This window comes from Crocuta crocuta, unplaced genomic scaffold (assembly GCF_008692635.1).
Source record: "Crocuta crocuta isolate KB4526 unplaced genomic scaffold, BGI_CrCroc_1.0 scaffold143, whole genome shotgun sequence".
In the NCBI taxonomy this organism is placed as follows: domain Eukaryota; kingdom Metazoa; phylum Chordata; class Mammalia; order Carnivora; family Hyaenidae; genus Crocuta; species Crocuta crocuta.
This window is the reverse complement of record NW_027529175.1, coordinates 8,935,687-8,949,520: the sequence shown is the minus strand read 5'-3', so window position 1 is coordinate 8,949,520 and position 13,834 is coordinate 8,935,687. Positions and strand designations below refer to the sequence as shown.

At 62.8% G+C, this 13,834-nt stretch overlaps 1 protein-coding gene across 1 annotated transcript in view; it reads left to right on the top strand.

Moving 5' to 3' along the window:
• Nucleotides 1-13,834, top strand: part of SBF1 (SET binding factor 1) — a 28,989-nt gene that overhangs the window by 12,706 nt on the left and 2,449 nt on the right. The window contains exons 19-39 of the mRNA XM_077757836.1: nt 36-185; nt 484-552; nt 641-799; nt 875-1,140; nt 1,230-1,402; nt 1,486-1,559; nt 1,635-1,830; nt 2,072-2,199; nt 2,625-2,803; nt 2,916-3,052; nt 3,178-3,385; nt 3,537-3,733; nt 3,813-3,950; nt 7,879-7,956; nt 8,279-8,460; nt 8,538-8,717; nt 8,994-9,095; nt 9,176-9,361; nt 9,437-9,563; nt 9,651-9,781; nt 9,852-10,082. Coding sequence (XP_077613962.1) covers nt 36-185; nt 484-552; nt 641-799; nt 875-1,140; nt 1,230-1,402; nt 1,486-1,559; nt 1,635-1,830; nt 2,072-2,199; nt 2,625-2,803; nt 2,916-3,052; nt 3,178-3,385; nt 3,537-3,733; nt 3,813-3,950; nt 7,879-7,956; nt 8,279-8,460; nt 8,538-8,717; nt 8,994-9,095; nt 9,176-9,361; nt 9,437-9,563; nt 9,651-9,781; nt 9,852-10,082 — 3,291 coding nt within the window. The remainder of the gene's footprint in view (nt 1-35; nt 186-483; nt 553-640; nt 800-874; nt 1,141-1,229; nt 1,403-1,485; nt 1,560-1,634; nt 1,831-2,071; nt 2,200-2,624; nt 2,804-2,915; nt 3,053-3,177; nt 3,386-3,536; nt 3,734-3,812; nt 3,951-7,878; nt 7,957-8,278; nt 8,461-8,537; nt 8,718-8,993; nt 9,096-9,175; nt 9,362-9,436; nt 9,564-9,650; nt 9,782-9,851; nt 10,083-13,834) is intronic.

The following is a 13,834-nucleotide window of genomic DNA, read 5'->3' as shown; positions in this document are numbered from 1 at the left end:
TTGTACCCCCAACCCCCACATTCCCCTGTCCCCAGCTGCTTCCAGCTGTGCTGAGGGCTCTGAAAGGGCGCGCGGCCCGCCGCTGCCTCACCCAGGAGCTGCACCTGCATGTGCAACAGAACCGGGCCGTCCTGGACCATCAGCAGTTTGACTTCGTTGTCCGCATGATGAACTGCTGCCTGCAGGTGAGGGCTGGGCCTCCCCCCGCTGGCGATCCAGCCATAAGGGTCGGCGCAGGCAGGGGGCTCCCCGGTCTGCCTCTCGGGATCCTTTTTTTGCCAGCGTTGACCGCTGGGGAGACCCTGGTCTGCAGGTGGGGACGGCAGTTGTTGGAGGGGGTCTCCTGCCCTGAACCCCTGGGTAGCCTCGAGGGTGCCGGTGCAGACGGTCCGGGGACAGTGATAGGAGATGCTGCTCGGGCGGAAGTGCCCGCCGGGGCATGGGGGGGGGCGGGCGGTTCCAGCGGGCCCACGGCTCTTGCAGGACTGCACCTCTCTGGACGAGCACGGCATTGCAGCCGCCCTGCTGCCCCTGGTCACGGCCTTCTGCCGGGTGAGTGCCGGGGCCGCGCCGGGGCCGCCCGGGTGTCCTTCCCCCGCCCCTCCTGCTGCGCCTGCTGACTCCCACCTCGCCCCTGCAGAAGCTGAGCCCGGGGGTGACCCAGTTTGCGTACAGCTGCGTGCAGGAGCACGTGGTGTGGAGCACACCGCAGTTCTGGGAGGCCATGTTCTACGGGGATGTGCAGACCCACATCCGGGCCCTCTACCTGGAGCCTGCCGAGGACCGAGACCAGCTGCAGGTGTGCGGGGACCCCTGGGCCTGGGGCGGGAGGGCCGGCCCGGCCCGGCCCGGCTCACCCGCGGTGCCGTGGCAGGTGGGGGAGCCGCCTGCGCAGGAGGACGGGCGCTCTGCCCTGGACGTGGCGTCTGAGCAGCGGCGCCTGTGGCCGACCCTGAGCCGTGAGAAGCAGCAGGAGCTGGTGCAGAAGGAGGAGAGCACGGTGTTTAGCCAGGCCATCCACTACGCCAACCGCATGAGCTACCTGCTGCTGCCCCTGGACAGCAGCAAGAGTCGCCTGCTGCGGGAGCGCGCGGGGCTGGGTGACCTGGAGAGTGCCAGCAACAGCCTGGTCACCAACAGGTGTGGCCAGGGCTCCCTGGGCCTTGCAGGGGGGTGGGTGGGGCTTGGGTCGGCGGACCTGTGCCCACCACGCCCCCTCCCTGGCCTAGCATGGCGGGCAGTGTGGCGGAGAGCTACGACACAGAGAGCGGCTTTGAGGACGCGGAGACGTGCGATGTGGCCGGGGCCGTGGTCCGCTTCATCAACCGCTTTGTGGACAAGGTCTGCACAGAGAGTGGGGTCACCAGCGACCACCTCAAGGGGCTGCATGTCATGGTGCCAGGTATGGGGGGGTCTGGGTGCGGAAACACTCCTCTTAGCCGAGCAGGCATGGGGGCCCAGGGCGTGAAAACTGCTTTCTCCCAGACATCGTCCAGATGCACATTGAGACCCTGGAGGCCGTGCACCTCGAGAGCAAGAGGCTGCCCCCAATCCAGAAGGTGAGTCGGGGCCGGGCAGGGCTGCAGCCCCGGGGCCAGGGCCGACCCTGAGGTGCCACTCTTGTCCCTGAGCAGCCCAAGCTGCTGCGGCCACGCCTGCTGCCTGGCGAGGAGTGTGTGCTGGACGGCCTGCGCGTGTACCTGCTGCCAGACGGGCGTGAGGAGGGGGCCGGGGGCAGCGGGGGGGGCCCCGCTCTGCTCCCGGCCGAGGGCGCCGTCTTCCTCACCACGTACCGGGTCATCTTCACGGGGATGCCCACCGACCCCCTGGGTGAGCCTCCGGACGCTTCATCTGTCCCCAGCCTCCCTTCCCCCGCTCCCTTCCCCGCCCAGGTCCTGGGGGTGAGTGAATAGGACTTTTCCTGCCTCTCTCTTTCCCATTCTTAGGGGCGCAGGGTCCCTGCGCAAGATAGGTCATTGCCCCTCTCCTGCCTGCCCGGGACCTCCCATAGCTCTGGTACCCCAAGACTCTGTGACCCCTCCCTCCCCCTGACTGCCCGGCCTGTGATAAGTCGGGGAACAGGTGGTGGTCCGTTCCTTCCCGGTGGCCGCGCTGACCAAGGAGAAGCGCATCAGCGTGCAGAACCCTGTGGACCAGCTCCTGCAGGATGGGCTGCAGCTGCGCTCCTGCACATTCCAGGTGCGGGGGTGCCGGGGGCGAGGCGGGGCTGCCTGGCAGCGGGGCCCTCAGGCTTGTTCCTGCAGCTGCTGTTGAGCTGGGTGTCACCTGCAGCGTTTGTGATTTCTTGTGTTTGTGCACGAGCGGCTCTGCTTTGGCTCGGTGCCGGTGCCATCTGCTTGTGTGACGTGCTGGCCTTTGGGGCTCTTCTGTTTGTCTTCCGGGGTCCTGACCCTCGAGTCCGTGTCTGGCATAACTGGAAGTTAAGCAAATGAACAGGAAGTGCAGTGAAGGATCAGGTTTTTCAGCCTTGTGGCCACAGGCACCATAATAAGTGGCCCCTGGACGTCCTGCTGTCCTTCAGGAGGACGCCCCCGCCGGGCTTCGGGGCGTCCACAGCTTCCCGGGTGGGCCACCGGACTTCTGAGGGCCTGTGTCTATTGCAGCTGCTAAAGATGGCCTTTGATGAGGAGGTGGGGTCCGACAGCGCCGAGCTCTTCCGTAAGCAGCTGCACAAACTGCGGTACCCGCCAGACATCAGGGGCACCTTCGCCTTCACTCTGGGCTCTGCCCACACACCCGGCCGGGCACCCCGTGCCACCAAGGACAAGGGCCCTTCCCTCAGGTGTGGAGCCGGGCCCTGAGGCCGGGGTCCGCAGCCCTCCCAGATGCTCTGTGGGCGTGTCCCCTTGCCCGTTCGGCTCACCCCTGCTGACCCCGAGCCTGCCTGTCCCCAGAACCCTGTCCCGGAACCTGGTGAAGAATGCCAAGAAGACCATCGGGCGGCAGTACGTCACTCGGAAGAAGTACAACCCCCCGAGCTGGGAGCACCGGGGCCAGCCGCCTCCTGATGACCAGGGGGACGAGATCTCAGGTGGCGCCACGGGAAGCCCCGGGGGGTCCGGGCGAAGACCCCCCCCACACACACACCCCCCACGTAGAGGCCTGGGGCCTGGGCGGTCTGTGAGTGACCTCTCCCGTGTGCCTGGCCCACCCCAGTGTCGGAGGAGTTGGAACCCAGCACGCTGACCCCTTCCTCGGCCCTGAAGCCCTCGGACCGCATGACCATGAGCAGCCTGGTGGAGCGGGCGTGCTGTCGGGACTACCAGCGTCTGGGGCTGGGCACGCTGAGCAGTAGCCTGAGCCGAGCCAAGTCCGAGCCCTTCCGCATCTCCCCAGTCAACCGCATGTACGCCATCTGCCGCAGGTGAGCACGTGGCTCCTGTCCAGAAGAGGCGTGTGGAGGGGAAGGCAGAGGCCCCAGGCAGGGGTGGCCTCTAGGAGGCCAAGGGACCTGAGGGCGCCGGGCCGAGCACGCAGGGGTGGCCTGCCGCTCTCACACGTCTGACTCCTTGCAGCTACCCGGGGCTGCTGATCGTCCCCCAGAGTGTCCAGGACAACGCCCTGCAGCGCGTCTCCCGCTGCTACCGCCAGAACCGGTTCCCCGTGGTGTGCTGGCGCAGCGGGCGCTCCAGGGCCGTGCTGCTGCGCTCCGGGGGCCTGCATGGCAAGGGTGTCGTTGGCCTGTTCAAGGCCCAGAACGCGCCTTCTCCAGGTACCCATTTCCCGCCGGTCCCTGCGTGCGGCTGGGCGCTGCCCCGCGCCCTGCCTGGCTCCAGCTCCCCCTCCCGCAGGCCAGTCCCCCGCCGACTCCGGCAGCTTAGAGCAGGAGAAGTACCTGCAGGCGGTGGTCAGCTCCGTGCCCCGCTACGCAGATGCGTCCGGACGCAACACCCTCAGCGGCTTCTCCTCCGCCCACATGGGCAGCCACGGTGAGGGGTGCCTGAAGGTGGGAGGGCTTCCGGGAGGTGGTGGTGGCACTGACAGAAGGCGGGCCAGCCAGGGGGCAGAGTGTCTGGGGTGTGGGGTCAGGAGAGTGTCCGGACCCCGCTCAGACCTCCCCTCTCTCCTGCCTTGGCCCAACTCCTTGGGTGCCTCGTCTTCCCTGGCCGTGGCCTGCCTCCGGGTCTCCCAGGCACTGGGCACAGCCCTTAGAACCCCCGTCTGGCCCCCACTCCTCCTGTGTCCTGTACGCACACGCACCACACACACACACACACGTCACTATGAACCCCCGTCTGGCCCCCACTCCTCCTGTGTCCTGTACGCACACGCACCACACACACACACACACGTCACTATGAACCCCCGTCTGGCCCCCACTCCTCCTGTGTCCTGTACGCACACGCACCACACACACACACACACGTCACTATGAACCCCCGTCTGGCCCCCACTCCTCCTGTGTCCTGTACGCACACGCACCACACACACACACACACGTCACTATGAACCCCCGTCTGGCCCCCACTCCTCCTGTGTCCTGTACGCACACGCACCACACACACACACACACGTCACTATGAACCCCCGTCTGGCCCCCACTCCTCCTGTGTCCTGTACGCACACGCACCACACACACACACACACGTCACTATGAACCCCCGTCTGGCCCCCACTCCTCCTGTGTCCTGTACGCACACGCACCACACACACACACACACGTCACTATGAACCCCCGTCTGGCCCCCACTCCTCCTGTGTCCTGTACGCACACGCACCACACACACACACACACGTCACTATGAACCCCCGTCTGGCCCCCACTCCTCCTGTGTCCTGTACGCACACGCACCACACACACACACACACGTCACTATGAACCCCCGTCTGGCCCCCACTCCTCCTGTGTCCTGTACGCACACGCACCACACACACACACACACGTCACTATGAACCCCCGTCTGGCCCCCACTCCTCCTGTGTCCTGTACGCACACGCACCACACACACACACACACGTCACTATGAACCCCCGTCTGGCCCCCACTCCTCCTGTGTCCTGTACGCACACGCACCACACACACACACACACGTCACTATGAACCCCCGTCTGGCCCCCACTCCTCCTGTGTCCTGTACGCACACGCACACACACACACACACTCACCACACACACACACACACACACACGTCACTGTGGCTGACCCTTTGTCCTGTTGCTCTCTGCGGTCTCTACCCCCCTGTCCCCCGCATCACCGTGGCCCACCCTTTGTCAAGGCTGTGTGACTGCTTTACGTCTTTCTCATCTGTCCTGGCTCCTCGAGCCTTGTCTGCTAGTCTCCCTGTCCCTGTCCCTACCACAGGCACCCTCAACACCCACCCCCTGGACCCACTGCCCCCAGGGGGATCCAGGCCTTAGGACCCAGCCCTGTCCTGTGTGGCAGGGTCTCGCTGTCACAGTGCGCAGTAGAGGCACCAGGCCTGGGAGGTCAGGGCACAGGCTCAGGGACCATCAGTGGACCCCGCCCTTCACCATCGGGGCACTGGTGTGGGGTGGCCCCAGAGATGCTCGCTGATGCAAGAGCACGTGCTGCTGTCCACAGGGTCTATGACCCCTGGAGAGGGCTGGTCTGACCTCCTGGGGACAGGCAGGGACCTTGCTGGGGAGGGGAGCCGTATTTGTGCTGGGTTCTAGAAGAGATTTTCAGACGGGAGAGCACACGGATGGGGGTTTGGAGGGCACGTGGGCCCCATTCTGTAAGGGGAGGAGGGTGAGGCCTCGTCTTCCAGGGCCCTTGCTCCAAGGCTGTCACTTCTGTATCTTGTTTACCTTTTAGCTGACCCCATCCTCCCCTCATCTCAGCCATGTCTCCCCATCTCCTCCGCCCCCTCTCGCCCGTCACCCCTGTCTGACCCTGACCTTCCCCCTTCTCCCACATCCCGTCTACTCCATGTGCCCCCGGCCTCTGCTACCCTGGTCTCCTAGCCCTTTCTCACCCCAGCTGATCCCATGAGGTCGTCTCCCCCGCCTCCCTGGATCCCTACGGATGTCTTGGCCCCGTCTGCCTCACCCTCTGCGTCTGGCTGATGGACGCTGGGGCCCTTTGAGGGCTAGTCCTTGGACTTAGGAGTCCATTGTCCAGACCAGGCTGACCGTCTGTGCTTCGGGCCTGGTGCTCGATATGTGAGGCTTCCTGTGCTGGCCCGGGCCTGCCCCCGACCCCGGCCTGTGCCTCAGCAGGTGTGCTGACGGTGTCCACCTGGGAGGCCCGGTTGCTGTGACTGATTTATACCACACCTGGAGGCATTCTGGCTGTCGTGTGTTCAGAGCTGGTAGATGGCAGACGTGCCGGTTGGCGCAGATGTCACACCAGGGCCACTTGTTGGTGTGGCCGCCCGATTCCCTCCACCCTCCTCTCGTGCTCGCCTGCACGCTCTTCTCTGCTGTTGCTCCGACTCCCAGATGCGCTGGGGTGTACGGGTGGGTTTTGGGGGCTGGTGGCACCACCCATGGGTGGAACCTTCCGGAAGTGTGCACATTCTGCTGATTCTTTGTGCTATGCCTACTCCACGGGGCCTCACAGTGGCCCTGCCACCGCTTCCTGTGGCAGGAGGGTCCCCAGACACACGAGGGCCTTTGCCTCTCCCTGTCGAGGCCTGAGGAGGGTCCCCACATAGTGCTGCTCTGCACGGCATTGCCTTTGTCATCTGAGCACCGTCCTCTGTCCAGGTGGGGTGTCGGCTTACAGTGCAGGGTGTCAGTCCCCCCAGCAGTGTCCGCTGTGACCACTTGCTGGGCACTGGGGCCGAGCAGGCCTGGGACAGGGGCAGCCACTGTGCCCTTGTGGTCGCCTACAGGGAGGGCCAGCCTTGGTGTCCACCCTTCTCAAGGGGCAGTCCTTGCCCCTCTCGTTTCTGTGCTGGGGACTTCCCTTTTTAGCTGAAGTGGCCTTTTGGTTTTCCAAACGAGAGAGTCCTTCATCAAGTAGGTTTCATGGCTTCACCACCGCCCTGCCTTCTGCCTCCCCTGGGGGTCGTGAGTAGCACCTGCAGGCGGCGCTGCCCCCCGGTTCTTTGTCCTCAGTGCCTGCGTCTTCCCCTGATGTTGCCGGGGTACCTTTGACTGTCCCCAGAGCCCACAGGTGCTGCCTCCTGGTGTCCCCCCGAGTTCAGAGGATGGGACCTCTCCCTCGTTGCCCAGGGGCGTGCAGAGGCTCAGCTGCCGGTGGGCTCTAGTCCAGGCTGCGTCCGCATCGCGAGGACAGGCTGCGTCCTTCCCGCGAGGGCCCGGCCTCCTGCCTGTAGTGTGGCAGCTGGTGTTGTGCTCGTCTGTGGCGACTGCCGTGGCGGGTAGGGGTGGTGCCCTGCTGCCCTCTGTGGAGGCGGGTGAGGCTGGCATGGGGCCGGGAGCAGGCCATGGAGTTTCCTCGCCTGGGCTCCCTGCACCCCCTGGCCGGGCTGTCCCAGCCTGTACGCCTGGAGCCTGGCTCTCAGGCAGGTGGCGCTGCCCAGCCTGTGCTGCCCCTGGGGCTCAGGCCTCCCTCTGTTGGAAGAACTGGCCTCCGTGGTTCTGGGCTGGGAGGCTCCAGGCTTCCTCTTCTCTAGGCTGTGCTTTATGGGCCCCTCCTGCTGGCGTGTGTTGTGCGCAGCTCTGGGCAGTGCCCGTGGGGGCTGAGGGCACAGGGATGGGCTGTGGACGAGGCACTGGAAGGAGAGCCTGGGGATCCTGCCTCTTTTCTGATCCTGTCTGCCACTGGGCCCTCTGCTCCCTGGCCTGACCCTCGCTGTCCCTGGGGCTCCTGGGGGGCTTGGTGGGGACCCAGCCCTCTAGCTGGTCCCTTCAGACCAAGGGCCTTCATGCTGGGCACACCCTCGGGCCCAGGGTCAGGCCTGAGCCTTTTCTCTGCTGTGCCCCCAGTGCCCAGCCCCAGAGCCAGGGTCACCACGCTGTCCAACCCCATGGCGGCCTCGGCCTCCAGACGGACCGCTCCCCGAGGTACCGTACTGGCCACACAGGCTGGCTCCCCCACACCTGGCACCGATGACCCCTGTGTGACTGAGTAGTCGTGGGCACTAACGTCCCCTCATATCTGGCACTAACAGCCCCGCGTGACCGACCAGCATAACCTGGCCCTCCTCACAGCCCAGGGCACTAACATCCTGAGGCCCCAAGTCCCGCCCCAGCCTCTGACACTAACACAAACGCAGGCCCGTGTGGGGTCCCGTCGGCCTTCCCTGCGTGCCTGGGGAGCTCAGCCTCAGGTCAGTCAGGTGGTGCCATAGGCCCACTCAGGCACTCATTTGATTTCTCTGTGCAGGTAAATGGGGCAGCGTCCGGGCCAGTGGGCGCAGCGGTGGGCTTGGCGTTGATGTGGGCTCCCGGCTGGCAGGCAGAGACGTGCTGGCCCCGCCCCAGGCTAACGGGGCCCCCCCTGACCCAGGCTTTCTGCGGCCCCAGCGTGCAGCCCTCTACATCATTGGGGACAAAGCCCAGCTCAAGGTGACTGGGGTGGGGGCACAGGGCCAGGCAGGGACACAGGGTCCCGGTCGCGTCTCACCATAGCCGGCTTCCTTCAGGGTGTGCGGCCAGATCCCCTGCAGCAGTGGGAGCTGGTGCCCATCGAGGTGTTTGAGGCGCGGCAGGTGAAGGCCAGCTTCAAAAAGCTGCTGAAGGCATGTGTCCCCGGCTGCCCCGCCGCCGAGCCCAGCCCTGCCTCCTTCCTACGCTCACTGGAGGACTCGGAGTGGCTGATCCAGGTCTGTGAGCCCTGCCCCCACCGTGGTTGGTGAGGGGCGGCGGGGGGAGGGCTGTGTGGCAGCACCTGTTCATCCAGAGCCAAGGGCAGGTGGGGCCGTGGCTTGCTCGTCGGACGGCGTTGGGCCCAGGGAGAGGGTGAGGGACACGTCCCGCCAGGGTGGTGGCCTCTCTGCTGGAGGGAGGTCACGTGGGGCTGGGCACCTCCAGGACAAGGGAGTGTCTCTCGGGCCTGTGCGTGGGCCTCGGGAGGTGCTGAGGTGCCGCCGGCCGTGCAGATCCACAAGCTGCTGCAGGTCTCGGTGCTGGTGGTGGAGCTCCTCGACTCGGGCTCCTCCGTCCTGGTGAGCCTGGAGGACGGCTGGGACATCACCACCCAGGTGCGTGCTGGGCGCCGGGGCCGGCCTGGGCCAGGTCCCCCCGCACGGGTGCCCTCCTGACAGGTGGGCGGTGCCGGCAGGTGGTGTCTCTGGTGCAGCTGCTGTCAGACCCCTTCTACCGCACCCTGGAGGGCTTCCGGCTGCTGGTGGAGAAGGAGTGGCTGTCCTTCGGCCATCGCTTCAGCCACCGCGGGGCCCACACCCTGGCCGGGCAGAGCGGCGGCTTCACACCCGTCTTCCTGCAGTTCCTGGACTGCGTGTACCAGGTGAGCGGCTGGCCGCCCGTGGGCACCCTGCCCGCCGATCCCCGGCCCTGGCCTCTGACCCATCACCGCACGCAGGTCCACCTGCAGTTCCCCATGGAGTTCGAGTTCAGCCCCTTCTACCTCAAGTTCCTTGGCTACCACCACGCGTCCCGCCGCTTCAGGACCTTTCTGCTCGACTCGGACTATGAGCGCATTGAGCTGGGTATGAGGCAGGGCTGGGCCTCGGGGCGCGGCTGGGCGGCTGGGTCGGGGCCTGGTGGGCAGCTAGGGCTCAGTGCTGCCCCTGCAGGGCTGCTGTACGAGGAGAAGGGGGAGCGCAGGGGCCAGCAGGTGTGCAGGTCCGTGTGGGAGTACGTGGACCGGCTGAGCAAGAGGACGCCGGTGTTCTACAACTACATGTACGCGCCTGAGGACACAGAGGTGAGCCGGCGCCTGGGCGGGGCGGCTGTGCGCCTTCCAGCCCAGCTCCTCACGCCAGACCCACCCCTAGGTCCTGCGGCCCTACAGCAACGTGTCCAACCTGAAGGTGTGGGACTTCTACACCGAGGAGACGCTGGCCGAGGGCCCCCCCTATGACTGGGAGCTGGCCCAGGGGCCCCCCGAGCCCCCGGAAGAAGAGCGTCCTGATGGGGGCGCTCCCCAGAGCAGGCGCCGTGTGGTATGGCCCTGCTACGACAGCCGGCCCCGAGCCCAGCCGGATGCCATCTCGCGCCTCCTGGAGGTGTGTGCAGCCCCCTGCCCTCCCCACTCCCTGCACTGGGTCGTGTTTGCAGGCACTGATGTCCAGAGGCCGTTGTCCCAGACCCCTCGGGGTCTCTGGGCCTGGCTTCTTTGCTCTGGCCCCAGGCACTGTCCCTGACCACCTGTGCAGTCGGCCCTCAGGGAGGCCCCGGTTTTCCCAGGGACCGACCCTGCCCTCCCCCAGACTGCTGCGCCTGCTCCCTGGGAGCGCCTGGCTGTCAGCCACGCCCTGGCCCAGCCTGCCCCACGCACCCCAGTGCAAGCAGTTCTTTTGGCTTCTCTCTGGCCCTGGGAGCCTAGAAGCTTGGGGTTGACGTTTAGGACCTCTCTCACCCTCCCTCTGCCGTTCTCTGTTGGCCCCCAGGAGTCAGGATCCACCAGGGCAGAGACCCCCTGGGAGAGGGAAGAGAACCCTGTGAGCTGGATGGTGGGGCCGTGGGTGTGAGGCCTGAGGTGTGGCAGCGGGTGGCATCCGGCTGCTGGAGTGCTCCGTGATGGGCCTCACTCCCAGGACATGGGGTCGGCTCCCGTCCACTGGCCGTGTAGCTCTGGGAGGCGGGGTGCCGAGGCGCTTTGGAGCTGGTTCCGTTCTGGGAATAGAATGCCGATTCCTGCCTGTTGGGGAGGTGGTGACGTCGGAACAGAGAAACGGACGTGGCTCCGGCTCCCAGCCCAGCCTAAAGGCACCTGTCACCTAGGGTTTGCAGGAACACAGGGCCGTGGTTTAGTGGACGGGTGACCCACGAGCACAGAGAGCAGAGACCCTCTTCGTCTCTGGTGACACTCATGGTCTTGGAATCTGATGTGAGTTGTGCACTTAGCTTCCTCACAACCACCATCGTGTGGCCTGTCGTCGTCTATTCTTTCAATTCTGACTGGTCTGTATCTTTATATTTAAGCTCAGTTTCTTGTAATCAGCATGTGGTGGTGGTTTTATCCCATCTGACGGTGCATTGGAATTTTTAGTACCTTTACACTCAATTATTGGCATCGTTGGGTTGGGGTCTTTTTTTTTTTTTTTCTTTAAAGTAATTCCCACACCCAACGTGGGGCTTGAACTCACAGCCCGAGGTCAGGACTCACATGCTCAGAGGAGTGAGCCAGCGAGGTGCCCCAAAGTCTAGCTCTTTGCTGTTTGTTTACTATTTGTCTTATTTAGTTTTTGCTCCTTTCTTTCTGTTCTGTTTTTCTCCCTCCTGACAATCGATCATTTTACAAAATTCTATTACGTCCCGTGCTTGGCTTTTGAGCTGCACCTCCCTGTGGCCGTGGCCGTCGGCGTCGCAGGCAGTCCGTCTTGGGTTCACCGGTACCACCTGCTGCGCGGGACGTACAAGGAGAGCCGCCCGTTCGCTGCTTTCTGTCCTCACGTGGTTTACTTTCACATACGATGGAAGCGCACAGCGCACACTGTGTTTTATGTAGTCGACTTTGTTTTGAAAAAAATTAGAAAATGACGAAAAAGCCGCCTGTATTTGTTACTTCCAGTATAGGTCTGACCTGGTTTCATTTCTCTTCAGCCCAGAGAACTTCGAGTGTTTCTGGTGACGCAGGTCTGCCGGTGAGGATGGTTCCCTCAGCTTCTGTTTCCCCGGAAACGTCTTTGTTGTGTCTTTATTTACTTTGAAGGTTTCCAGCGTACTCTGTTTCTGCAGGCACGCCGCGTCGTGATGGGTGCACAGTGCGTTTACTTGGCACCATTACAAGTTGGTTTTGAAACAGTTCAGTGTCCCAGCGGCGCAGCCGGTTACCGATCCCTCTGTTCCCGTGGTTCCTTCCGTTCCTTTCTGTCTGGTGGCCGCACGTGCCCGCACGACGGAGAGCGGCCGCGCTGGCTAGTAACGAATTACCGCATCTGCCGTGGGATCATCTGCCCGTTTCTGGTCACGCCGCCTTGCCACTGTCTGCTGTACACTGTGCACTTGGAGACAGTTTAGAGTGCTTCTGGCCAAGGGAGGGACAGACCTCACGAAGCTGAAGACAGACCTGTGGCAACGGCGACCCAGCTGCCGGCTTGCGGACCTCTGGGTCAGGTCCCCTTGCGGAGAGCTCAGAAAATCAGAATGGCTTTTGGCTCTGGGCCTGTTGTGCCTTTATTTTTTATTTAATTAAGTTTTACTTATTTATCTCTACATCCAGCTCACACTCACAACCCTGAGACTGAGTTGTGTGCTCCTCCACCCGAGCCAGCCGGGTGCCCCTCAGGTGGGGTTTTTCTGTTCACTCTACTTGGAGCTCTTTCAGCTTTTGAGATCTGTGGGATGGCAGTTTTCATCAAATCTAATGCGTTTTAGGCAATTTTTTTCTTTATTTCTTTTTAATGTTTTACTTCTGAGACACAGAGTGTGAGCAGGGGAGGGGCAGAGAGAGGGAGACACAGGATCTGAAGCAGCTCCAGGCTCCGAGCTGTCAGCACAGAGCCCGTCACCGTCACCGGGTTTGAGCTGACGAACCAACTGCGGTATCAATGACCTGAGCTGAAGTCGAAGGCTTAACGGTCTGAGCCACCCAGGCGGCCCTAGGCTATTATTTCTTTAAAAAGTGTTTTCTGTGCGATGTCTCCCTCCTTTCCTCTGGGACTTGATTGTCCCGTTGATCCCTGAGGCTGTGTTTTGTTTTTTTCCCCTCCCGATGTTCTGTCTTTGCAGTTCATCTTGGATGATTTCTGGGACCCTAACCTTCAAAGTCACTGCTCTGTTTTTTCTAATTTTAATATCTACTTATGCTTAATATCTACCTATTTAATGAACTTTTCTTTTTAGATACTGTGTTTTTCAGATCCAGAATTTCCATTTGCCTCTTTTTTAAAAAATAGTTTCTGTTCCCTCTAGAGATTCTCCAACCATTGTGTCCATCTTGTATTATACATCCTAAACATATTTATAACAACTGCTTTGAATTTCTTGTGTGCGGATTCCAATACCTATTTCTCTCCTGGGTCCGTTTCTTTTAACTTTTCCCCTAAATATGGATCTCATTTTCCTGCCTTTTTGTTCGTCTAATTATTTTCATAAAATTTTTTGGTACGTTTTTTGTAACGGATTCTGCATTGTTGAGGATCAGGATTATGTTGTCTTCCTTCAAAGCGCCTGGAGTCTTATTTTTGCACTCCGCGAATGAGCTTGTGGGTCAGTTAGATCTTTTCAAGGGTGTTCTTCGGCTCCGTCAGGGCAGCCCTGAGCAGCTTTCCTCCTGGGTTTCGAGGAGCCCGACTCAGACACGGCCTCTCCGGGCTTTCAGCCGAAGGTTTGGGATCTTCGGCGAGGATGCCCGCTCCGGCTCTTTGGCATTCCTGCGTCTTCCTGCGCTGTGGGACTCCGGAATTTGGATTTAGCTCCCAGCTTCTCGGAGCTGCTCTCTGCCAGGCCGGTGACACGCTGCCTGGCACCTGACAGTTTGCTTTGGCCCAAGACTCCAGGAGGCCTCTGGACTTCTAGTCCCTGCTCTGTGTGCCGTTCCCTCCTCTGTCACGTGCCACCCCGTAGGTCCCTGTGCGTCAGCACCCCCGAGCCTCGCCTCTCTGCCTCCTCAGCGCAGAACCCAGTGCTCGGCTTGGGCCCCGCGCGCCGGCACTCCGGCCGGGCAGAGAGCCGGGAGACGGTGGTGCTCCCCGGCGTGGGCCCCCCAGGGCGTCAGGGCCCCGCTGCTGGCCGCCCAGCATCTGAAAACAAGTTCCTGTTCTTGTCCAGCTCTGTAGCTGCTCGTGGCGGGAGGGTTAGCCAAGGACTGAGT